The sequence below is a fragment of the Pseudonaja textilis genome, chromosome 1 (genome assembly GCF_049901715.1).
Source record: "Pseudonaja textilis isolate UNSWEBS1 chromosome 1, rPseTex1.2, whole genome shotgun sequence".
Classification (NCBI taxonomy): Eukaryota; Metazoa; Chordata; class Lepidosauria; order Squamata; family Elapidae; genus Pseudonaja; species Pseudonaja textilis.
The window spans coordinates 308,413,478-308,439,847 of NC_141990.1; the positions used below are offsets into that span (position 1 = coordinate 308,413,478).

Consider the following 26,370-nt stretch of genomic DNA (forward strand, 5'->3'; position numbering starts at 1 on the left):
GCAAATTATACTTTCTACAAGATCTACTCTTTCTACTTCTTAGAATCAGGCACATCCAGAAAACCCTTGATAGGAGAGGCAGGAAGAGGACTCTATCCACTACATGCTACCAGAAAGGTGGACCTGTTATTCTTCTGAACATCTCTTCATTTCTCTTTCCCATCTCGTCTAGTGAAAACAGAGGATGCAGCACTCCTGAACCCAACACTTAATGGGACGGGATATGTGCACGCAGGTCACATTTTTTTGTGTTCCTATGTGAGATGGGGAAGGGGAAACAAGGCCATTCAGAACTTCTAATTTAGCTGCTTGAAACCCAGGAGAAGAGAAAGGCTAAGAAGCTGACTATATGGTGGGTCCTGGGTTCTAGGGCTAAATCACGAGCATAATTCTGCAGTCACAGACAAGGAAACACGTACAAAGTTGTATGTTTCCCATCAAAACAGTTCTTTGTTCAGGGAATAGAGCTGGTCAGCAAGAAACATTCTTCCACCTGCTCCCAAGAAAAGTCAAGGAAAATAGGGTCGAATCTTGGGTTCAAACTGGAAAAGCTTCCAGTTGCCAAAAAGGAGCAGCAAACGGCATAAAGAAAGATTAGTTTTCTTTGATATTTTTATTTCTTCGCCTCATCTAAGACAAGAGAAAAAGGCACTGCCAAAGCTCAATGTCTAAATAATGTAAAGAGGCTGCCTGATGGCAGGAGAGTTGCAATCTTCTTGAGTTTGAATACTCAAGCTTGTCCAGAATAATTTGCAAGATAAAAAAGCTTTCATCATAAGGACAAAAGCAGCAGCTCTAGGTAAGCTCTACCCCTTTCTTACATACATGCAACTTCACAATGCATCTACTAAAGGAGTGGAGTTTCCATTGGGACACGGTTGTTTACATTACCTGTCCCCTGGTGACAGCCACTTGCAGATGTCTCTGAGTCTACCACACAAAATGAAAGCAGAGTCTTGTTATCTATGGATGGGACATTTGCCTACTGAATTCTAACTCCTCCAATTAATCCTACTCCCTATAGGATTCCAGCACAAACACGATGCTCTCAATAAGTGGTTTGTTTATGGAGCTCTATGTGGAAGTCTACAAATCTCTTCTTGTGTGAAGCTCCAAAGCCTTTTTGTGCTTTAAAGAGCCATTAGATCAGATCAATTGTTTCTCAACCTTGGCAACTCAAAGATGTTTGGACTTCAACTCCCAGAATTCCCTAACCAGCATAACTGGCTAGGAAATTCAGGTAGTTGAAATCGGCACATTTTCCAGTTGCCAAGGTTGAGAAACACTGGATTAGAGATAACATTTGGATTAGATGCTACAAAACAGAAATACATTCCTTTTTAAATGGAGCTACTAGTCTCAATAAAGTGTGTTTATTACCTATACAGGCCAAAGTTGATTGTTGATGACCAATCTTTAAATCTCATTAAATAACAATGATTGACTAGACATTTTGGATGCTGAACTGGAAAGGCCTAAAATGTTATCCTGGCTAATTCACATGGAGCTTCAATAATTGGGAATTTAACAACGATCATGAGAATGAGTACATGCTGATTGGTGACAAACCAGCAAGTCAAATGACAATTATCTCCCATCACCATATAATCAGGCTCTTTTCTAAATGTAATAATTAGCCAGAGGACAAGGCCTACAGTTTATTTCTCCTTTGTGAATCACAGTCAAGGACCCTTCAAAATGCTGAACTGCTTTGGGTTGCAGTACAGAAAGTTATCACAGTGCAGAGAGTAAGTGTGAAAATGCTTCACCCACTGCAATACCAGATTTTTTTTCCTCTTGTCAACTACTGTTCCTCAAATAAATTTAAAAGCAGCATAAAAACTAGAATTCATCCCCTTATTCTCACACCCCCAATTGTGTTACATAAATTTGTTTGTATTTCCCCATTCAACAAGTGTCATAAATCACTAGAAAAAAAAGCACCAATATAAATTTAATACATGATAACGGCATAGTAAAAGTTATCTCTGGCAGAGCAGGCAGAGGTATCCAGCTTACACACTCTTGTAATGAGAACAAGAAAAAAAAATAGAACACACATTTCTATGTAGTGAAATAGTTTGCATTTTCTGAAACTATCATATAATTGCTTATTATAAAACAGTTGCATTGAGCAATAAATGGTAAATACAAAAACGAAAGGCACTGCCACTTTTTAAAAAAATACTAAACATTTGACTTCCATGGCCTTCAGCATGCAACTATTTTTTTTTATAAATACATTTAATTTTATTTTGGATAGTTGTGGGTTTTTTTTTAATCATCTGTTTTCTACCTGCACTCAATACAGGATTTAAGAGGAAGGGATGGTGGCTTCTAAAATGTATCTGAAGCCTCTGTTCATTACACAAGATACAAAAAACATGCTGAACTTAGTAATGTACCTACACACAGTGTTCATGGAAAATAAGTTCTCTTTTCCAAAGGGGGAAAATAGAAGGAAAAAAATGTATATGGTTATTAACACCAGAATTTTACATGGGTACCAGCCATAGCAAGTTATAAGTCATATGTCTATCCAAAATAATATATTTTAATAATCAGATAACCTCTGTTTTCCATATTCAGCAAAGGAATAAATAAACATTTCAAATTTGTTAAGTATTTTGACCAAATTTCCTTAACGTGGTGCTCTCTAGACACACATGAACTAAAGCAGGGGTGTCCAATCTTGGCAACTTTAAGACCTGTGGACTTCAATTCCCAGAATTCCCTAGCCAGTATGGCTGGCTAGGGAATTCTGGAAGTTGAACTCCACAAGTCTTCCAAGTCTTTAAGATTGGACAGCCCCGGACTAAAGCTTCCTTAATCTACAATAGCACCCTGATTTTGAGGAACAACTTATTTTTCTTACTTCTCCTCCCCCCCAGCCCAGATTCCTGCATAACTACAGTTTATAGACTTCCAAAATACTCAAGTCTACAGAACTGTTCCCTCAGTTTCTACATCCAAACTATTTTCTACACCATTCCACCTGCTTTCCCGACGATTATCTTACCGCAACCAATCAGCCTATTTTACACAGCAGCCTCACATAACCTGGTCTCTTTCCAGATATGTTGTACTACAATTCCCAGAATTCCTCACTGCTACGGCCATATATATATATTTATACACACACATCATGCTGGTTGGGAATTTGCAATGGATTCACAGATGGGAAAGTCTGATCTACAGCAATGAACAAATATATGAATCCATCAATTGCAAAACAACCTCTGCCTAAAACTAGCCTAGCAGATTATGTCTTTCTCAGGTGCCTTAAAAATCACTTTCTAAAATCTTTGCCTCCAACACTCGACTCCTTTACTAAACATAAAGCCACCGTTTCCTTTTTTTGTTAACAGGCACTCTAGTAAACATGAAACAAAACAAAGCAAAGGGTATTTTGGCACTTTTTGTTCAGAAATATCAGTTTTAATTCTTTAAAATACTGCTATCTGAAACCTATTATGCTCTCTTCCATTTATAGCCTCAATTAAAAAATAAAAATAAGACAGTAACAGAGTTTGAGAAGCAGTCCCTTAGCTTCTTTCCCTTTTCTAAGCAAAACAGAAGCAGCAGCAAATGTTTGGCACTTTGCTAGGTTTGATTAGGTGGAAAAAATGTCTCCTATCAAAAATGGATTCCATATTTGGGGGAGGAAAAGAACACCCCACAGTAATTTGCACTACAGACTTTCTGAAATAGGCCTGACTGAATCATACTTTGGGTACTTTCATGCTGGCTGCACTCTTACGTCTATGAACTCTGTATTGGAGTTGAAATTAAAGAACCATGGAAAGCTCAGGATTTTTACATAACCGGGAAGGGGGGAGTATTCCTATTTAGCAGTAGTTTCAAACCAATTTAAATCTGTAGCATAGGCTTCATCATGACAAACCTTCAGCACCTTCACAAAACTACAATTTCTAATACAAGAAGCCATGATAATGCAACCAGTTTCAAACTGGATTATTGTTCACTATATACAGTTTGTTGCTTGGCACTCTCTCACACACACACACATATAATCTTTTTCCCTCTCTCACACACACACACCCAAGAACTAAGGATGCATCTTTGGGTAAGAAGATGCACAGCTATTTTTCTTCCATAGGAGGAACAGGAAGTTATTAGTACCAAAATGTAATTTTGTTATTGAATGGATTGGACAGTTACCATAGAGCTGAAGCATCAATTATTTCTGCACGGTTATGATCAGAAAATGGTAAAGTGAAATACTGATTTCTAAGTGACACCATATCACTTGATATTATCTGGTAGGTGATGCACTGGAACATATTGTATTTTCACGTACGCACATATATCTATTTAAAAACAGTCTCTACCTCTCAGCACATAATTAGTATAGAAATGGAAAAATGTGGGTTAAAACAGCATGAGGGTTCTCTGTTTGTGGGCATAGCTGAAGTCCTCAGCGTTTTGCTGGTAATTGGCAGGTTTAAGGTGTTAACTAAATATCTTTGCTCATAGAGCAGGGGTGCCAAACTCATGACCCACGGGCTGGATGCATCACATGCTGGCCCCGTCCCCGCCTGATTTAGCGAAGGGAGAAAAAGTCCCGATACATCACATGACACCACCGTGATGACATGAGTTTGACACCCCTGTCATAGAGGCTTAAGGCACCTCATCTTTCCCTTTAATTTTCTCTAGGGTCAAATCAGCCTATAGGGATGCTTGGGAGGGGTGTGGAAGCAATTGCAGCTGGTGCACACTGTTATTCATCTTTGGATTACAACACAACAGTTGTGAGGCTGCAATCATAATGCTGTTTTGCTAGTTGTTTCTTAGTTGTTATGTAGATAATACTTTGGAACAGGGGTAGAGTTAGGGGTGGAACAGATGTTGTATATTTGCTTCCCTAACTTCTGAATTCCAAATGCTACCAAACCAAGATCAAGAAGAAATCTCCATGGTGTATATGCCTCTGCTTTTTCAGAAAAAAAAAAATAGAGCAATGTTCTCTAAGATGATACTAACTTTCATAAAGCTATTTTTGAGCACCCCAATGCTCTAGGCTAGTGCCAAATTTCAATTAAGCAACTTTAACATTTTCTCATTCTCTCTCTCTCTCCCTTCCTCCCTCCTTCCCTCTCTCATTCACACAAAATCAAAGGAACGGGACCCTTTCTTCAACTTTTCTTCTTTCTGCTCTACAACATTTCCGTGGCATCCCACTCTGGCCCAGCTTGGAAAGTCAAGAAAAAACTTATAAGTGCCTGAAATTCTCTAGAAACTTGACATTATTTAAAAAGGCAAAACCTGCTATGAAGCCAAAAAGAAAAAAAAGATGCACACACGCGCACGCACACACACACACACAGGTACCATGCAAAAGATCTATTATTAATGGCAAGATGAGAAGGAAAGTGGGATTCCCTGGTTCCTCCAAGATCAGAAGGCTTTGACTTGCTTCTAGCCAAAAATGCTGGTATCCTTCCCTTCTGGGGTGCCCTTATCCCAGCCACTGGATGTCTGAAGAGATTTTATCTGCACCACATACATACAATCTCATACAGGAATTTGGCAATTGGGACCTGGGCACTGGTAGTTTTCCAGAGCAACAGGGACTGTGGCCATGCAGGATGGCTCTCCAGGTCAAGTTTGGAAACTAGGCTGGTTTTACCCCATTGTTTCTCTGAAGAAGAAAGAAGGCGGAGTTTGAAGCACGTGCAACATGCTCTTTTATATCCGCCTTCATATGTAAACAATGCTCAGGATTCAAAGCTAGTTTTTTGAATGTAACTGAGGCAAAACCAATTGGCCTTTTGAGTTTCCCTTCTAGCCCACTCAATGAAACCACAGCTCCCATTGTGGTTTGAATGTCAGTGAAATACAGCTCATATTTACAAACAATGTGTGATTCCCTTCTTCTTGACCATGCGTCCATAATATACTTAAAGGTCTCCTTCTTCATAATAGAAGGCTTGCATCACCCCCCCACCCACCGCCATTTCCACTGGAGACGTCCTGCCTATTCCCTTGCTATTGAGATGCCTGCCCTTAGATACTTTTAAGACATGCACCAGGATGCCAGCCCTTAGGTGAAGTCCCCCAACTTGTTTTGCTTACTCCAAGTGTTGTTTTTGTGTGTGCGTGTGCTATCCCAATTGCTGTGTTGCTTCCGACAAAACCATTAAGATAAGCAGCCCTTCACAATGGAAACAGCGATGGAGAAGAGAGAGAAGGCAGAGAGAAGAACAGAAGGAAACAGCAATGAAAGGATGCAATGTATCTCCAGGGATCCTCAGTATGACAAGGGACTCATCATGAAATCTACCACTGGTCCAGCAGCCAAATTTTCTCACGGCCAGCGTTGTCACTGCAGATTCTTCCATCTTCTAGATAGTTGAGGTTCTGTCAACACCATCTGTAAGGATTTGGACATTGTTAGAGAACCTACTACCCAAAAGGAACAGCAGGTGGCTTTCCAATTCAGAGGCAAGGAGAATAGAGTAATGCAAAGACCAACCTATCTCAACCTACTCTTTTTTTGTGAAGTAAGGCATGGATGTTTCCACCCCTTCTCAGCAAGTCCTTCCTCGGATACATCTGGCAATGAGGCTCATAGGTAAAAATACAGCCCTCTGGGAAATATCTCCTACCTATCACTTTTTGCAACAAAGCGATGCTGGGAGAAACTGCACTGTGAGGAAATGGATAAATTGCAGTACTATCCCAGTATTACTTTGGTTTCTCTTGGGAAGACATTGAATCAGATGGTCAGGTTAAATCAATCAAAGTAGATTTTCCAGATTGGGAGGTTGGCAGTACTGCCTCCTGAGGTGCCATAGTATCCAGGAAAGCTGCTCAGTAGTAACCACAAAAAGCTAAAATGTTTGTATATGGCCAAGTCCTTGCAAATTTATCTAATCTCTTGCAAGCGTTCCTGTGATTTCAGTATTCCCACAGGAACGCTTGCAAGAGAAGATCACATCAATGATAAGGAGACACATATAACTTTAGGACAAAATCAAATAATGGCACATACTGCCTGAAAAGGCCAATCATTCCTGCAGTAGCTCTGGCATCATCTTGAAGACTGACTCTCAGCAAGGAAGCGAAGTAACAATCATTCTAATAAATTGGATTCAGTGAGGACTTGAGCAAGACAAATGGAGAGAAGAGCAGAATCCCTTTCTGTTTCAAACTCATTCCTGTTCCAATTTGTTCAGCATTGCAATATTATGTGAATGAGATACCGTTATACGTGCCATTATGGGGACAATGCTTCAGCAAATCCAACAGATGGCAATCTATGACTAGTAGCAAAAAGAGCACCAAAGCACATTCACCCAGTCACTCATCCAGAGCAACCCTCGTAACTCCATCAAAATCATTGTATGGATTTGTCTTTAATAACAAGTAGTTGTTAACCTTCTGACACCAGCTTCTTTCTTTTGGGAGCTCCTCAAGAAAAGAATACATTCCTATTCCCCAGGTTAAGCTTATTGCTATTCTAATACAATCAGTGTCTTTTAACTAGAACTGATAGACAATGAACCTGGGATTTTCTACAGGCAGAAGGTAATTATGTGATTCCCTTCCTATGTACTGTTCCTAAACTGAACAAAGGTTCAATTTATTTATTAAAATTGTCTTTTTCAACAAATCACTAGTTGCACTGTGTGTTTTATTAGTGACCATTTTACACTTGGACAGTTGTCAGCTTTATAACTGTCTCCTTAAAGAACCTTATGGCTTTCTCTGTTTTAAGATAAATGTGTTCATTCAGCAGTATGAATTTCTATTTAATGGCTTTTCTCTCCCTATCAACTGCATCAAAGACTGGTTCACACATTGTGCTAAGCAATGTTTTCTTGACCATGATTTAACAGAATAAACCACACCTGGCTTGGTTCTGATACACAAGGCATCCTTGATAATCCTCAGTGTCCAAAGAAGCCACATTACTGTGTGTCTTGGTGATGGACCATACCTCTCTCTCTCTCAATATTTTCTACTGTGTACCTTTAAAGTGTATCAATAGATCTGGGCTGCAAAAAGCTGGACAACCCCTAGATGACAGAGAAGTTAAAGTTTTCTGTATGTCTTCAATATCATCCTAGTCATTATTGATAATAGAACAGTTTTTCCCCAAAAGCCATCACTCTGCTAAACAAAAAATTCCCTCAACACTGTTCAACTATTACAAAGTCTGTATTACTACTGCTATCAATCTTCTTCTCATCACTCCTTATCACCCATCCCCTCCCACTTGTGACTGTGTGACTGTAACTTTGTCGCTTGTATCCTTATGATTTATATTGACTCTTTCCTAGTATTATTGGATTGCTTATTATAGCCTATGACTATCATTAAGTATTGTACCTTATGATTCTTGACTTTTGACAAATGTATCTTTTCTTTTATGTACACTGACAGCATATGCACCAAGACAAATTCCTTGTGTGTCCAATCACACTTGGCCAATAAAGAATTAATCCATCCATCCATCCTTCCTTCCTTCCTTCCTTCCTTCCTTCCTTCCTTCCTTCTTATTACTCTTTTTGCAGCTTAGATCTGGTAGCCCTACACTGGACAACTTCAAAGAGGGCAAAAGAAATGGAAAGGAGCTGCTGTCTATTTAAACTTCACCTCCTGCCTCCCCCTCCTTCTAACTCACAAACCTGCATAATGTTCTCCATTTAGCACAGAAATGAGACAGGAAATACTTTTGAAGTCTGCTGGTAAGACTGTGGCTTGTAAGTTACATAAGCATGTATGGAGGAGAGACAAGTGGGTTTTGTTAAAGATGGAGACAGCCCATCCATCCTTAGTCCCACAACTATATTGAATCATCACCTATTCCAAGGCCAGCTATCATGGTTCTCTCTGTTAATGTAGTTAGTCAAACAAATGTCGATATGTAGGTTTCATTTCATCTACTGTTTTTCCTAATTAAAACACACACACACACCATCCTATCTTGCTTAATGTTCATGTGGGGGGAAAAATCAACTCAAACCCCTGAATCCTTTTCTCTCTCTTTAAGATGTTATGTGAAGGACAATGCTTGCTTGATCTTTTCAGAATAAAAAACAATGTATAGGGAACAGAGTCTTGTTATGAAATGTCTCAGCGAGATGTCTTTTAAAAGCAAAAGAGGGTTTTTTTTTTCCTTCCTTTTCTACCAACCCAACTGAAGTTCTTTTAGGAACCAGGAAAATCTCAGGACATTTGCATGTACAGTGATGAAATAAATGTGTCGTTATATTATTATTATTTATTTATATCCTGCCTTTAATATTTGTACAGCAAATAACTCAAGGTGGCAAACATATGCAATACAGCTTCTTCTTTCTTTTTCCCCACAACAACCGTGTGAGGTGGGTTCAGCTAAGAGTGAATGACTTTGTATCATGAATATAAAAACCATCAGCTTCATCTCTTTTCTGTTACACATTAAAATTCTGATTCATCTTCTAGGGGGTCTCCTGTCTGGATTTTATTGATTTTAGCAATCGTTGCTTCTAATGAATGTTTTCAGGAGGGTTTGTAGTATATGGTCCAAAACAGAAGTTGGTGACTATGATGCTTTCATAAAAGCTCTCCCTGCTTTTATTTATGTGTGAAACATTTAAAAAGGCAGAGTTTTGAATGCAAGATTATGGCTACTTTAAAAAAAAATTTTTTTTACCATGCCCTGTAGATACCCCTGAGTGTTTTTAATGTTTGTTTTAACTCTATGTGATTTTACTCTTCTTATAATTGATGCATTAAACTCACTGAGTAGATTGAACAGAAAATACTAATAACCATGATAAATATTAGGATTGTGCATGTCACTTGAAGAGACAAAGCAACCCTCTGATTCAAATCTTGAAGGCTTTACCTGGATGCTTCCAGGCCCACCTGAGACATAATGGGCAGGTGATAGATGAGGAAGCAGACAAAGTATCATCTACTGGAGAAGAAAGTGGCAACACACTCTAATTGTCTATGGAGATTCTCAGTCATCCAGGTCATGGTTGTCCCAAAGGTGCTTTTTCAAGAGGCAAATGGACTTTCCGGATTTTCTTTGAAGACATTTTGCTTTTCATCCAAGATTTCAAGGTGACTCTTGAAAAAGCACTTTTGGGATAACACACTCTACTATTTTTCCAGAAACACAGACATTCCCAAAATGAACAAAGTCAACATTATACTGGCAGGTGAACCCCCCAGGTTGGAAGCAACCTGATGAGCTATTGGAGAAGATCAGAGAACAAGTACAAATAGCACTAAACGCTTCTAACATAGTTGGATTAAAACTGAATTAATGTCCAGCTGTTGATGTGCCTAACAGAGAAGGAAAGTCTAAATTTGCAAAGATTACCACCCTGACTGATGGCAAAAGTGAGAGTTTGCATATATGCAGCTTTCAAATATGAAATCTCTATTATGCAAGTAGAAGGAGTCTGAACCTTGGGGATCACAGTATCAGAAAGACTTAATGCAATTTTAATCTGAGCGTAAAAGAAAGAAGAAGGAAAAATAGCTTTTTACCTCCTAGGGCATGTTCAGTCATACTCAGGCACAAGGACTCCAGCCTATTATTGATATCGGGTTCTGTCACTGGGACCTGGAACTCTGCAAAGATAACGAGAGGACTAAATATAGCAGATGAGAACTGCCACTATTATTTGAAAGGTTTTTCCTCTAGCTAAACTTTAGGGGTATAGCTCTTGAAAGGTGGGATTTTTTTAAAAAAAGGAAAAAAAAAAGACATTCTCACTTTAGACTCAACAAAAGTTCTCCCAATTCTTCTAGATAATTTTGAAGATGGTATAATCCCACCAGCAAGGGACGATTAACTCTAGCCAATAAGATGTATTACAATATAAGGTTTCAATTCCTTGCAATATATATGTCTACCGAAGATGCTAATTAAGACAGAAGACAATAACATGGAGAAAGATGCACAATTGGGCACAGAAACAGATGGATGAATAAAACATACACTTTCAACTTTAAAAAAAAATAACGTTAGGAATAAGTTGTGCTTTTGTTCACAGAGACTGAGCCAATTTGATGCCACCTCTAACTTTCCTCTTGTTCACAATACTTGACATCTTAAGATGGGATCTTTCTCCAGAATTCATCATTCAAATCCCTTTTATGAAAATCTAGATGCTGATTATTCCATATCCCTAACTTTTAGCATATTCCCAGGACATGGTAAGCCATAATGAGGTTTATTTCATTCTGACTTCATTCTGTGTAACCCCCAGTCATTATGAATTCTAAATGACACCACAAGTTGTTTATTTATTTGTGATTTGTTAGCATCCTGAATGATATCTGCAAATCATTAATTCAATTTAGCATGATTTATGAGCTCGGCTAAGTGGGGCTTAATAAACAATGGTTAAATAAGTCATGGTGTAATATATTCCCTGTAAATATCCCCACTTATTTCAACAGAAACAATTAAAGAAGATCGAGCCCAGTAACAACTTTTGGGAATCAAAATTATTTTCCCTAAGACTAATTCTTGAAGAGAATTTGTTGCCTGACAGGCTCTGTTCCTTTCATAGTTCTCTATAAGTAAATAATGAATTTATTTCCATCTCACCTAGAGGTGATTCTAGGTGGATTACAACCAAATACACTGATAATACATTAAACATGATAAAATAGTAAAATAGTAAATATTAACAAAATAATATTGTGCCAGAATCTATACATGTAGTCCTTGACTTACAACCATTTGCTTAGTGACCATATGAAGTTACAATAGCACTGAAAAAAAGTGACTTATGACTGTTTTCACACTAACAATTGATGCAGCAGCCCATGGTCATGGGATAAAAATTTAGATGCAATTGGCATGCATTTATGATGCTGCTGAGTCCCAGGGTCATGTAATTATCTTAACAGATAACAGATAATCAGAGTTGGAAGGGACCTTGTAGGTCATCTAGTCCAACCCCCCGCCCAAGCGGGAGACCCTACACCATTTCTGACAAATGGCAGTCCAGTCTCTTCTTGAAAGCTTCCAGTGATGAAAATCCCACAACTTCCGAGGGCAAGCTGTTCCATTGGTTGATTGTTCTCACCGTCAGAAAGTTTCTCCTTATTTCCAGGTTAAATCTCTCCTTGTTCAGTTTCCATCCATTATTGCTTGTCTGGCCTACAGGTGCTTTAGAAAATAGCTTGACCCCTTCGTCCCTGTGGCAGCCCCTCAAATATTGGAAGACTGCTATCATGTCTCCCCTGGTCCTTCTTTTTATTAGACTAGCCAAGCCCAGTTCCTGCAACCGTTCGTTGAATTTAGATCATACCTTGTGTGATCTTCTGACAAGCAAAGTCAATGGGGAATCCAGATTCAATTAACAACGGTGTTACTTAAAAATTGCAGTGATTCATTTAACAACTGTGGCAAGAAAGGTCATAAAATGAGGCAAAATTCACTGAACAGTTACCTTGCTTGGAATGGAAATTCTGAGATCAATTGTGGCTGTAAGTCGAGGACTACCTGTACTGCAATTTCTTAGGTTTCTTTTCTCATGAATTAGCTTCTGTTTTTTCTATCTTATTTTCAAGGTGCCTCAGAATTTCTTTTGAATTTCTCCGAATAGTGTTTTACTGGGTTCGTGGAGGGGACGGTAATATTATTGTTGGCATTAATTTTCTATTATCCCTCATCCTACCATTTTAAGGTCTTCCTCATTGCCCACATTTCCCAGTCTGAAAAAGCTCCATGGAAAGAGTTCCCTCATCAAGTTTTCCCGGAGGATTTAAAGGAAAAGTGGGAAGCCAATGAGCTGGCTCCTATCTCGGCCTTCTCATAACTAAGTTCAAAAACACCCTAGTTCACGAATCTCATCAAAATGCAAAATTTCTCTGCCATAAATTCAATGAAATTTCATTTCATCAAAGTAAATAGGAGCTGGTACCATAAAAACCCTCAAGGTAATTTTCCTGCACTGTGCTAAAAATAACTGCTATACGAATCATGACAGATGACTATTAGTCCAGAGTTCAGTGGTGGTTTGTTTTTCAGCTCAAGGGGAAATTACTTATTTCTAATTCAATTTGACACAAAAGGTGGGGTGGGGGAGAGTTCACCCCTTTCTAAATCATGCCAAATCATTACTTTTAAAGGTCTTCCCAAAGGAATTGTTAACAAGCCATACAGTACTTTTCACGTGCCCATCCCTCTTCCAGTGGGGAAATAAGAAGGTGACTGAGCCCTGAGGAAGAAGAAACCCTGTCAGACTTACCAGGTTGCTGAAACATAAGCATTGTCTGAGGAGAGGTATGGACGGGCAGTGAACGAGTCCTCTGTACAGAACTATGGCTTCGGCTGGGCATACTGTTACTTCCTCCTGGATTTGCAAACCAAAGATTCTATGGAGAGACAACAGAGCATGCGCCGTTAAAATAAGGCAAGTCATAAATGTAGAAAGGCAAGGGTCCCTAACAACATTATAATCCCTATACCAGAGGGCCAAATTGCTAGTGTGCCAGATTTCACCAGAAAAGGGACAACTGATTTTGGAAAGGGGGCAGCAAAACAGTTCATTTCAGAAAATCTTCCATCCTTCTGTAATTTGGTAGAACCTCCTCCAACTGGCTTCAAATGCATATGCCCATTCAGGTAGTTCTCAACTTGCAACCATTTATGTCATGCCCCTGTTGGAGACTGACTCTGAGGGAGAGGAGGAACAGCCGACAGGGAGTGGAAATACAGCTCTGGAGGTTGTGGAAGGGCAGAGGCCGGCTGGACAGTCAGAGGAAGACCCAGGCCCATCCCCTCTCCATCCTAGGACATGCCGGGAGAGGATAAGGGAGAGATGTGAATAGCGTGGTCTATGGGGGAGGAAAGGGCCTTGATCCTCTCCATGGGCTGCAGCTGTGAGAACTGGTTAAAAGGACGGACATGCGTATGGGCCAGTGTTTGAAACAAAGCGTGGAAATATCTCTAGTCTGTCATTCCTCTCTGAGTTTGGCATCCTTCCCAGTGTGTGTTCCGATATCTGTGGACGTCTTCAAGCCCTTATCTTGCCTGGTTCCCTTAATTGCTTCAGTGTGGTTTGTGTTGTTTTTATTCTTATAATTTATAGGCATTTTTAGTTTAAATGGCATTTCCTCCTTTACGTAACTGCTTGTGGGGGAGTTTTTTTGTCTCCAGTCAAGGATATTTGGAGCTTTAAAGCAAAGTGAAAGAATAAAAGGGGCTTCCCCTATTTTCGTGACTGTGTTTGTTTTGTATCCCACCCTGGATCATCACAATTTACTTATGACTGTTTGAAAGGACAACAGCACTGAAAAAAGTAATATACAACCGGACCTCACACTTACGACTGTTGCAGCATCCCCACAATAACATGATCAAGATCTGGGCACTTTGGATGATTGTCATGTATTTATGATGGATGCAGCATCCTGGCATCATGTGATCACCCTTTGCAATTTTCCCAGAAATTTCCAACAAGCAAAGTCAATGGAAGAAGCTGGATTCACTTAATGACCCCCTGATCTACTTAACAACTGAATTCATTTAGCGACCATGACAAAAAAAGTTGGGCATGACTCACTAACAGCTGCCTTGCTTAGCAGTGGAAATTCTAGTCCCAACTGTGGTCATTGATCAAGGACTACCTGTAATTGATTTTATTATATCTGACTAATGAACAATTTCAATGATATCTAGCACTGAAGGGCCATGAGTGCTGCTGCCATTGGCTGCTGACTTCATTTTCTAGTAAAATGTCTCTTTTAACTTTTGAGCCTGGGACAAAAATAGACAAGAGGAAATTGGGGCACTGAATCACCTCCATTCCCTGACTACTTGTATTATCCTTGATTGTTTTCCCAGACTTTGGCTTAAGGTGGATGGAGTCCTTCGTTGGATGTGTTTCTGCATAAAGCAAACTGGATGGATCCCACCTTGTTTAGTACAGTATTGTATTTTTATGGTTATTTTTTTCCAGTATCTTCCTGGGTATTTGTGTTGGGCTGACTGATCTGTAATTTCCTGGGTCTGTTTTTCTCTCTCCCCTTTTTTGAAGATGAAAACTCTTCAAATTCATCAAACTTGCAACTATAATTCAGACAATTGCTTGTGTTTCTTCTATACGGCTTCAGTTTAGCCTACCAAATGCTGCATTTGCTTTTTGAACAGGTCAGACTAAAACATCTATCCCTACCAACGGGGCCTGTCTCTCCTGCACTTAAAGCCTTTTATTTTTCTTCCCTCGGCAACCCTCATCCCCTTTACAGGACCTCTTTACAGGACTGAAGACAGTGAAAACAGGAAATGCCTGCAGACTATTTTGGCCAGCGCAATCTCTTTCATTTTTTCATTTTTAAACTGAAAATTCAAGTTCAGTTTAGTCCAAGAAGGAAACTGGAAAGAGAGTAACAAAGGAACTTTAGGTGAGTGATAAATACTTTTTCTTTTCCATAAAAGAAAAAAAAATACATACTCTGAATCATACACATGTAGAGGTTGCCTTGTGATTTTAGATCAGCTTTTCCTCAAATGGACAAATGCAGCGATTATAGTATAATGCCCAAGACTCCCTCCTCACAGACCCTGGGAATTCTGGCAGTTAAAAATAACTTTCTGAAGAGTGCCATCTTTGGAAAGACAGTTTTAGATTAAAGACTTATCAGTTTTCAACAAATGCCTACCAGATGTTCCAAAGAAAACAGTCTCATGGCAATGAAATGGATGCTTGTTTCTTTCAGCAAGATATACAGGTCGTTCTCAGCTTATGACTCCAACTGGGACCAGAATTTCCATTGCTAAGTAAGGCATGCCCAATTCTATGACATTTCCCCCATAACTGTAAGCAAATCAATGCAGTGATAATTAAATCACATAGTTGTAAAGAGAATCTAGCTTTTCCCTTTGACCCAAAGGTGCTTTTCCAAATGGCATCTTAACTTCCTTGTTTTTTTTTTCCTTGAAAACATTTTGCTTCCCCATCAAAGAAGCTTCTTGAGTTCTGAATTGAACTGGAGAAGCTTCTTGGATGAGAACTGAAATGCTTTCAAAGAAATAAAAAACAAGGAAGTCCACTTCCCTTTCAGAAAAGCATCTTTGGGACAACCATGACCTTGGTGATTGAGAATCTCCAGTCACTTTCCCCATTGACTTTGCCAACCACATGACCCCAGAATGCTGCAGATATCGTAAATACATTCCAGGTGCCCATAGCTCAAATTTTGATCATGTAACCATGGAGATGCTGCAATGGTCTTTAGTTCAAGGACTGGTCATAAGTCACTTTTTAAAATGCCACTGTAACTTTGAACAGTCACTAAACGAATGGTTGTAAGTTGAGGATTACTTGTACTACATTTTTATCTGCGTGTTTATAAAATGGGCAGTTTGTTTAGTTAACATGGGTGGATGCCTCTTTGCAGAGTTATCTGGCACAGATCTGTATACAACCTTTCTTAAAGTCATCAAAATTAGTGATTATCTCTTCACCTTGTGGCAGCAAAGCCTGTTAAATCAATTCCACATAACTTATATTTAGATGAGCCTTCTGTTCAGTCACAGAAAATCCCAAGAGGGCCAGTGACAACATTGGACAAATCTGCACGAGGTTTTCACTGAGGAACGATCCAGCCACCTCACTTTTGAAGTAGTTCCCTCTAGTTTGCTTAGTGCAACCTAAGTGCAAACCTTTTCTCTCTCATTTTGTCACAAGCTCTGTAGCTTTGTGGAACCACCCACAAGTTGGTGGATACCCACCTGTCTTCCTTGCTTTAAGATGGTGGGGTTGGCAGCTCCGTTGCGCTGGCTGGCTCCTAGGAGGCCACTGGGACCCAAAAGCCCCAGCCGTGTAGTAGGGAGATTTCGAGAGGGAATTTGGAATTGGCGTGGGTTTCTTCTGCCCATTCCTGCACCTGCAGATCCAGCTGTCGGTAAGGAGTTTGACTGGCCAAAACCTCGGCTGACAAAACAAGATCAGACAAATCCAATTCAACGCAATTCACCTCCTGTATTACAAACCCCAAACTTACACCTCACTCATGATAAATATACTAAATTGATTAAAGTGTCCTTATCTCCCTCTTTTGGGGGGAACCTTGAAGCTAAAGATCTCTTGCACGTTGTCTTGTTTAAAACAAAAGACATGGCAAAGTCACTTTAAAATTTTGTAATTAAATAATGCTTCACAGAATTACAGAACTGTTTTAGAGCTTTGTGCTGAAATGACCGAAATAAATAAACCACTGCAAATAATTTAATTCACACTAAAGCCATGTTCCTGTCGAGAATCTGGAAATTAATAATTTTGTATGTGTGATTTCTTCCAACTCCTACCCTGTCACTTGATCACAAATCGCTCAACCCACCATAGTTTCCAGGCATGGTGGAAGTGTAAAAGTTGCTAGGCTGAATTAGGCTCGTTCCTGGGCAACCGTGAGTCTTGATTTCCCGCCCCACCCCCAGATCCAAGAGGTGTGCCTTCCACCCACTGGCCCTCTAGACCTAGACCTAGCATTGAACACAGCCAACTCTCTACAGCATTGGCACTCCCAGGAGTTGAGTCTGCAGGATGAAGCCCCAATCTTACGTTCTTTGCTGCCGGTATCCCGAGAGGTCTAAGATGGATTTGCGAGGGAAAGACCTGAATAGTTTTTGCACCTGCTGTTTCCATGACAACAGCCTTTTCTTCTGTGTCTCGGTAAATGCCTGCCCAAGAGAGGGAGTTATGGGAGGGTGGAGGGAAGGGGGAAAAGGGCGGGGGGACATTCAAAATAGAATAATGATTAGAAGAAAAAGTCACATGTGATCTTTATCATCATCGTTATTAGGATGACTGGCTTATTAATAAAAACATATCACTAATGAGGGGAACACTGTACCTTGTTAGAGGCAACCATTGTCCCCAAACAGCAAGTTTTACACTCAAGAGTCTGAAATCTGTATTTTTCAGTACAACTAATTATGCTTTGGAAAAAGACAAATTGAGACACAAACATTTCTGTATTTGAGGATCACCGAGGTGAATCCCCACAGGCTGATGCTGTGAATTTGATTAATCTTGCAATCCTCGTGTCTTTCTATGGAGGGGCTGTAAAATAACCTCTCTCCAAGTTTCAAATGCCATTACTGCTCTTTCCACATGCAAGTTGCCAAGCACCATTTTAATGTGGATTCGATAGCACAAAACACTTCAAGGTTCTTATGGGATCAATAGCTCGGAAACACTGGTCTCACATAAGCCATAATGTTACTTGTCTCTATTTGGCTTAGCATGATGAAAAAGTTGGAAGGCACACTCTAGCCTAGACCAGGGTTGGCCCCCTACTCGGTGCAGGAATCCAGATTCAAGTGATCTGTTGAATCCAGATTCAACAGATGGCTGTCTACTCCCAATTTGACACATGATATTGGGGTTGAGCATCATCTCTCTGGGAACTAGCTCACCACTAACATCTCGTTCTTAACCAATCAACAATAAGATGTTAGTGATGAACCAATTCCCAAAGATCGGATGTGCCATCAAGTCAGTGTACATCCTTAACAACCACACAAAGAATCTGTCCCAAATTGACCCTTTAGGTTTTCTGATAGTGCACCCATTGCCACTGTGGTCAAAAGTCCATCCACTTGCAGCTGGTCAACATCTTCTTTTTCCATTCATCTTTCCCAGTATTATAGATTTCTCAAGAAAGCCAAGTCTTCACAAAATGGGTCCAAATCATAATAACTTGACCCTGTTTATTTTGCCTCAAGCAAATAATCAAGATTCATTTGTCCATGACCTCCTGTTTCCGAAGCTAACCATGGTATTCTCAGAAGCCTTTTCTAACGCCAACATTCAAAAGCATTAATACTCTTTCTATCCTGTTTCTTGAAAGTCTAACTTTAGTGGACAATTAGAAATGTTGGGATTCCCATTTTTCTAAGGACATTTCACAGCTTGACATGGTCAACGCAATCAAAAGCTTTTCTATTATATTATCTGGTTTTCTTATTTACACAGTATGCATATTTTTCATGTTCCTTTGTATTTTCTAAAACCAGTCTGAACATCTGGCATCTCATTTTCCATGAAGGATATCAATCTATGTTACATGTCTCTATGCATTATTTTGATAGCATATGAAATTAAGGACATTTATAGAATAGTTTGCACATACTGCTAAATCTCCTGGGGAAACTTTTCCAATCTGTTGGCCATTGTGTTATTGTTCAGATCTGCTGTGGTTCACTGGCAGCCTGTGTAGACAGCAGTGCAACTGGACAGTGGGGAAGAACGGGGACCAGTCTGGCAGTCTGGAGAAGACTTGGATGAGGGTCCTGTGTCCGATGCCAAGATGGGGCCAGGACCATCTGGGAGTGGGGTGCTGACTCCGGAGCCTCCAGAGTCTGGCAGCAGCGAGGCTGAGGAACAAGGGGAGCCTGTTCCCAGTGTATGCGCGCGCAGAGCTGCTAGAAGGCAAGAGCAGCTGAGACAAAAGGGGCAATTAGGGAGTAAGACTTGGAGGTGATTGCCCTCCCCTAAGGTATGAAGGACAGGCAAAAGTGAAGAAACCTTTGCAGGAAGCAAAGTCGTTCATTCTGTTCGGATTAATCCTTGAAGCTCTGTGTGGACTTTGTATTTCAGGTGGTTTTTTATAATTCATTTGACAGGAAAGAAAGGTGAGTGCTTATCTCGAAGGGGCTGTTTGGGACTCATTACTGGCTGGGAATGAACATAATTCCCAGCGTTGAAATAAAACAAGGAGTTGTTTTAACTAAACGTGTACTTAATTACAGTCTCGGGAAGCCTTGGTTAGAACAAGATCTGCTAATACGGTTTGGTTAGAATCTTTACCGATTCTTCTTCTTCTGTTGCTTGCCATATGTCTATAAGTATTTGATTAATTTCTGTAACCTTCTGACTTGGTAATGACCAGGGTGCTGATTTAGTTTCATCTTGCTCTATTAGATATTCTTGCAAATAGGGATGATATTCTAAGGAATTTTGGAAGTTGATATCTCTCTTGTACTGTACAAAATTGTAACATACTCCTTCCAACTTTGTGTGATCTTGGAATCATTGCCCATTGGTGTCTTTTAGCAAATCAATGCAAAGTTTCTAAATTTGGGGATCTTTTGGATCTTATTTGTCTGTATCTGTTTTCATCTTTGATGTCTTTCCAGATTTCACTGCAATGCTGTTTCTTGTCTTTTAAATAGCTCTCTGAAATTCTTTTCAAAGTTCCTTCCTACAATTTTTGTCCTTCTTGGCTCTGGCTTCTCGTCTTGGCGATTTCCACTGTTTGTTCTGACATCCAGATTGCTTTCGTCTGTTTCTCGGTCTTTGGCATTTTCTGTTCACATTTATCTTTGACAATGTCTTTGAATATATACCACAATTTCTCTGATTCCCTATACATGGCTCAAGACTTCAAAGCAATTCCCAATGTTCTGCTTAAAAACTGTGGGTATATGCTCAAGATATATCCTTGAAATTGACCAACTTTCTATTTTAGCTTGAATTTGAACTTGCGTATGACCAATTCATCCGTTGCTATTATAAGTGACCTCTTCCATTTACTTATATCAATCATATAAACAATTTAATTTCTGTGCATTCCATGTATTGCCCATGCCCATGTTCTTTGAAGACTGGGTTAATATCAGGAAATAACTGGATTGGCCGAAGCCACTAAGCTGTTCTCCTTTATTTCTGTGTCAACTATATATTTTTTCCTTTCTACTTCCAACTTTGGAATTGCACTCTTCAACCACAAGCAGCACATCTTGTTTGGATGTTCAGTCCATTTCAGACTGAATTGTTTCCATTATTTAAAAAAAATCTTGTTCCTAACAATCAACTGGAATCTGCCTTCTTGTAACTTACCATTATTCTGTTGCTTGCATTTTGAAGCAGACAGCAAACCTTTGCCTTCTTCTACTACTTCTTCTGTAATTTCCGTTACTTGAAGAGCGCTATCATCTCTCTCAGCCAATCTTCCCTTCTGGAGGGCTAAACATCTCCAGTCCCTTCAATCTATCTTCACAGGACTTAGAATCTAATTCTTTTGATTACCTTTCTTGAACTTGTTTACTTCTGAATCTTTATTAGGTTTAATTAAGAAATTGTGGTTAAACAAACCATAGCTTTGTTTTCTTTCCTAGGGCCAGGTGGAATAAATATTATTACATTATCGTAAAAAGACAGATTTGGTCAGACTGCACCAGATTGACAAACATTTGTGGGGAGAATGAAAGTAGCACTTCATGAGAGATTGGACTGAAACTAATGAGTTCCCTTAATAGTCAGCTTCAACTATATTTAAACCCTAAAGGATGGGCAAGGATGACAGCAAAAAAATCTAATATGATCCATTTGCTCTTTTAAAAAGTGAAATGAGATGAGATGATGTTAGATGGCTAAGGTTGACCAGTCAACTGGTCATTTGGTTTATCGTACTCCAGATGTTATGGAACATCTCTTCAATACCAGATGCCATAGAAAAGCTGGCTATAAATGTTAACCATTACTTGATAAATATAAAACATCAAAAGTCTGGACAAAGCTTTGAAGTTTTCTGGAATCCAGAAAACAGTTACAGTAAGCTATGTGTAGTTCAGGAATGCCAAAATTGGAGAAGAGAAATTGCAGCACAGAGGGAGGCCCAAGTGTGTGATCATAGACAAAGAACAGAACAACAACATTTGACCTATGCAAGATCATTATCAACAGAAGGGGAAAAAATTCCAGAGTATTTAGAACCATATAAGGAAAATGTTTGCTAATTGTAATTGCAAATTAATAGCAATTATATTCAGAGGTGTTTCTTTCATTAGTCAGTTTATTGTAAGGCAGAAGCTTTTTAACATCATTTTATTAACAGAGAAGCAAAGAACCAGAAAGTGATCCTTAGAAATCATTTAGTCCGTTTTCCCACTTAATTATGAGTGTTTCATTTAATACTGTATTTATAATAACTGGCAATTGGTTTTGATTGATTTGAATTAGAGTCTTCCCAAAACTACCCTGCTGGGCAGGAACTGATTTAGGTAGAGCTGAGATACTATTTCTAAGCCATACCCATGCCAATATTAGTGCTCAAATGGTCATATTTGCATATCTAGGAAATCCAGCAAATCTCTTCAAGAAATGGGAACAGAACAAGAGATTGCCAATCTCCCTCCCTCCCCTCAGCTCCCTAAAATTACTCACCTCATGAATTAGGCATTTGTCTATGAGTTGTAAATAGGAGCTTATATTCTCCTCATCAGGTCTGGAGACAAGGAGCTGGGTACAAACTGCAAAATAACAACATCATGATCAACCCCATAACTTTACATTTAATGAGAATTTTGCAATTGTTTTAAATCTCTTGAAGAATGAACTCAAACTGCCCTCATTCTGGTGACCTGAAAAGAATTGCCATCAATGGGAAACAACTGTCAATAAAAAATGTACACAGATACGGGCTGGATTCCATTCATGCCTTTTTCAGTTTTGTTCCATTCTTTGCTTTCTGTTACTGTGGTGTCAACTTGGAATTATTCCATGTGGATTTATTTATAAAAAGGAAGCTGCTGGGCCTCCTGCTTCCTCAGCTCCAGTATTGAAAAGCTACTGAAGGACTTTAGTAGATGGGACAGATAAGGAATAATGTAACTTAATCACTGCCACTAGGGGGCAGGTATGAACATAATACAACCAAATACATTTTTATAATATTTTATTGTTATTCATTATATTACTTTATTATTACAATAAAATAGTATAGTAAATAAAATAAAAATATGCTTCTTCATACTGAATCATATTGGATTCATTGAGCAAACAGTGACATCTAGATTAGTCTGCCATAATACAGTACCCTTGAGTTATTTATTTACTTTATTTATTTATATGCTCCATTTATTATTTTTATAAATAATTTAAGATGGTGAACTGTGGTGCTGTGGTAACTGAAGAGCTTGGTGGTGCAGTAGTTAGAATGCAGTATTGCAGGCTAACTTTGCCCACTGCCAGGAGTTCGATTTTAACCGGCTCAAGATTCACTCAGCCTTCCATCCTTCCAAGGTCGGTAAAATGAGGACCCAGATTGTTGCGGCCAATATGCTGACTCTGTCAACTGCTTAGAGGGCTGTAAAGCACTATGAAGTGGTAAATAAGACTAAGTGCTATTGCTATATTTAATGCTCCTTCCTTATCTTACTTTTCCACAACAACCACTCAATGAGGTGGTCTGGGATGAGAGAAAGTGACTGGACCATGGTCATCCAGCCAGCTTTCATGCCTAAGGCGAGATTAGAACTCAGTGACTCCTGGTTTCTAGCTTGGTACCTTAACCTCTAGACTAAACAGCTACAAGTTCAAACATTTGCTCAAAGCAATTGAGCAAACTGACCAGGAATGAAAGAAGCTGTCATTCAGCACATCTTGATGACACAGTCGCTCCAAGGTCTAAAAGGCCAATATTTGTCAACAGTAGGCATTAAAGTCTGATTGTCAAACACATTGCACTTAAAGTGTGTCTCAGCTACAGTCCTGGTATCCCTAAGGAAGCTGCAGTCCATGGGCCCAATTAGGCCAGCTTTCTTCCTCCAGATCCCACCCAGCTTTTGGCCATTATGTCAGTAAGCCATTGCATATGTAGACAGGACAATTTTTCTGGAGATGACAGTTCACACTTTTTGATCTTTTGAATGTATTGACCTACTATTTAAAATGGAACATCATAGTTATCCGAAATTTATATTTGGGAATGGCTATCTAAAAGCACTGGTTGGATCATCCTTGGAATTTTATGTTCAGTTTTTGGGAAATGCACTTAAAAAGAGTAACAAAAGCCAGAACAAAGTCAATTACCAGGGTGCTAGAATCCAAGCCCTGTAAGGAATTGTCAAAGAAGCTAGGTAATTTAGCTTGCAAAGGTTTACAAATATCTAAAAAAAAACCTGTCATGTGTAAGAAAGGGCAGATTTATTCTTTGTTGAAACCAGGGAAACGAACAACCCAGGACTGGGCTGTTGAGTTAAAATTAAAAGAAATTAAGATTCAGGCTGAATAATGAGAAATAGTTCCTGGCCATGAGCTGTAAAACAGCAGAGAACAATCTGTGTAGAACAGTGCTTCTGATTCTCAACAATTTTAAGATAACATGGACTTCAATTCCCAGAATTCCCCAGCCAGCATGGTTGAGGAATTCTGGGAGTTGATGTCTGTGTACCTTAACATTGCTAAGGTTCAGAAACACTAGTGTATATAAGAAAGGTGGACTCCCCCTCATTGGACATTTTCAAAAAGGAGCTGAATGGCGACCTGTCACAGATGGTTTAGTACAGGGGTCTCTAACCTTGGAAACTTTACGACTTGTGGAATTCGATTCCCAGAATTCCTCAGCCAGCAAAGTCCACAAGTCTTAAAGTTGCTAAGGTTGGAGACATCTGTTTAATAGATCTATACACAATGGATGGCACAGAATGACTTTAATTTGAAAGGCTGTCCCAACTCAAAAGTATTCTATAATTCTATGGAAGATCCTGCTATCTGAGAAACTGATTCTGGATTTGTTTACATGCGAAAATATGCTCTACAAGCCACTTATATTTTGAATTCAAACAACTCCAAACACAGCTGAATTTGGAATCAATTTTAGTTGCAAATGCCCTGGACTGATGCTTTGCTGCCTGTATTAAATGTTGCTGTTGCTGCAACTATGGAAGGTGGCAAGATCAAAGTATGAGATCTTCACTGCAGTTTGCTCGGTAGGGACACAAATCACAGCAAATGTATATAGCAATTGCATTTCGGATAAATGGGGACAGAATGAGAAACAGAACAAGGAAGACAAGAAGAGAAAGTGAAAAAAAAGGTTCATATACAGGTAGCCTTCGACTTACAACCACAGTTGAGCCCAGAATTTATGTTGCTAAGTGAGAAATTTGTGAATTGAGTTTTGCCCCACTTATTTGTTAAGTGAATCCCTGTAGATGTTAAATTAGTAACATGGTTGTTAAGTGAATCTGGTTTTCCCCATTGACTTTGCTTGTCAAAGGTGATCACATGACCGTAGAGAAGCTGAAACGGTCGTAAGTGTGAAAAATGACCACAAATCATTTTTTTCAGTGCCCTTGTAACTTTGAATGGTCACTAAATGAACTTGTAAATCAAGGACTACCTATACAGCAGATAAAGCAAACAGAGTGAGGGTACAATAATATGCAAAGCAAAATTACAAAAATGAAAACTGCATCCTGTATTTAAACGTATGATATTCAAGTTATTAAATGGATCTGAGAAGGAGAATTACCTAATATCTAATTCTATTAGATCAAACTTTTTCAAGTAAAGGATCATCGTTACTTTAGTATGGAGCGTGACTGCATTCCAAATAATATTTGACAGACGAAGCCCTCATAAAAACTTTTATTTGCAATAGACTTAATTCAAGTTGAATGGGTCACAACAGATGGCAGCACTTAGCTGATCTTGAGTGACACTGCAAAAATTGAGCAATATGAACTTTATTCTTGGATAGGAGCACATCAGGGAATTCCTAGAATCAATAGGTAATTTTAAAAAAACAATCCCAGGAAAGTCAGGAGCAAATCATTTCTGGGTTACATGGGAAGAAGTTCTCAAACACTGTGGAAAAAAACAGGCACATTCACTATGGGGGATCAAAAGGAAACCAAATGGTGGCTGTACCCCGACTTTTGACCTTGTAGGTCAGACCTGGGCATTTAAAAGCCTGCGGGCCTTTGGGCGGTTCCAGTTCAGCCTGTGGGAGTGAGGTGGAGGGGGCATCGGAGCAGCAACAGGGAGTGTGGGGAGCAGGTAGCATCAAGAGGCTCACAGCAGCCCTGCAGAACAGTCCCCATCTGGCCCCTGAGAAAACTTAATCACCCACCCTTGTTCTAAGTCTTCCCATAATGGATGCTTCTGGGTTGGCAGCTTGCACAGGATTCTGGAAAAACAGGCTGAGCCTTTCTGCTTTAGCTCCTCATTGCTCCGTTCTCTGAATCAGTACTAAGGCCAATGTGATTGTGGAGCCAACTTTTTGGTTTTGATTTAGAATAGAACAGAATAACAGAGTCGGAAGGGACCTTGGAGGTCTTCTAGTCCAACCCCCTGCTTAGGCAGGAAACCCTACACCAGTTCAGACAAATGGTTATCCAACATCTTTTTAAAAACTTCCAGCGTTGGATCATTCACAACTTCTGGAGGCAAGTTGTTCCACTGATTAATTGTTCTAACTGTCAGGAAAATTCTCCTTAGTTCTAAGTTGCTTCTCTCCTTGATTAGTTTCCACCCATTGCTTCTTCTCCAGTTCTTTGCACTTTGCTTTTCCAGTTGACTGTAATTTTCTTTTAATAAGTTGGTTGTTAGAGGTAAACCATCCTGAGACATTTGGATCAGGCAGCCTCTA

The 26,370-nt window shown here is 39.4% G+C and overlaps 1 protein-coding gene across 2 annotated transcripts in view; it reads right to left on the reverse strand.

Moving 5' to 3' along the window:
• Positions 1-543: 543 nt before the first annotated feature.
• Positions 544-26,370, reverse strand: part of SAMD4A (sterile alpha motif domain containing 4A) — a 152,111-nt gene continuing 126,284 nt past the window's right edge. The window contains exons 8-13 of one of the 2 annotated variants that reach the window (XM_026698717.2): positions 22,161-22,246; positions 17,553-17,671; positions 16,724-16,925; positions 13,236-13,362; positions 10,516-10,599; positions 544-6,397 (exon numbers count right to left, since the gene is read on the reverse strand). In XM_026698717.2, the coding sequence (XP_026554502.1) occupies positions 6,369-6,397; positions 10,516-10,599; positions 13,236-13,362; positions 16,724-16,925; positions 17,553-17,671; positions 22,161-22,246 (647 nt within the window). In that variant the 3' untranslated portion in view covers positions 544-6,368. The remainder of the gene's footprint in view (positions 6,398-10,515; positions 10,600-13,235; positions 13,363-16,723; positions 16,926-17,552; positions 17,672-22,160; positions 22,247-26,370) is intronic. The other variant, XM_026698718.2, reaches the window with a different exon arrangement.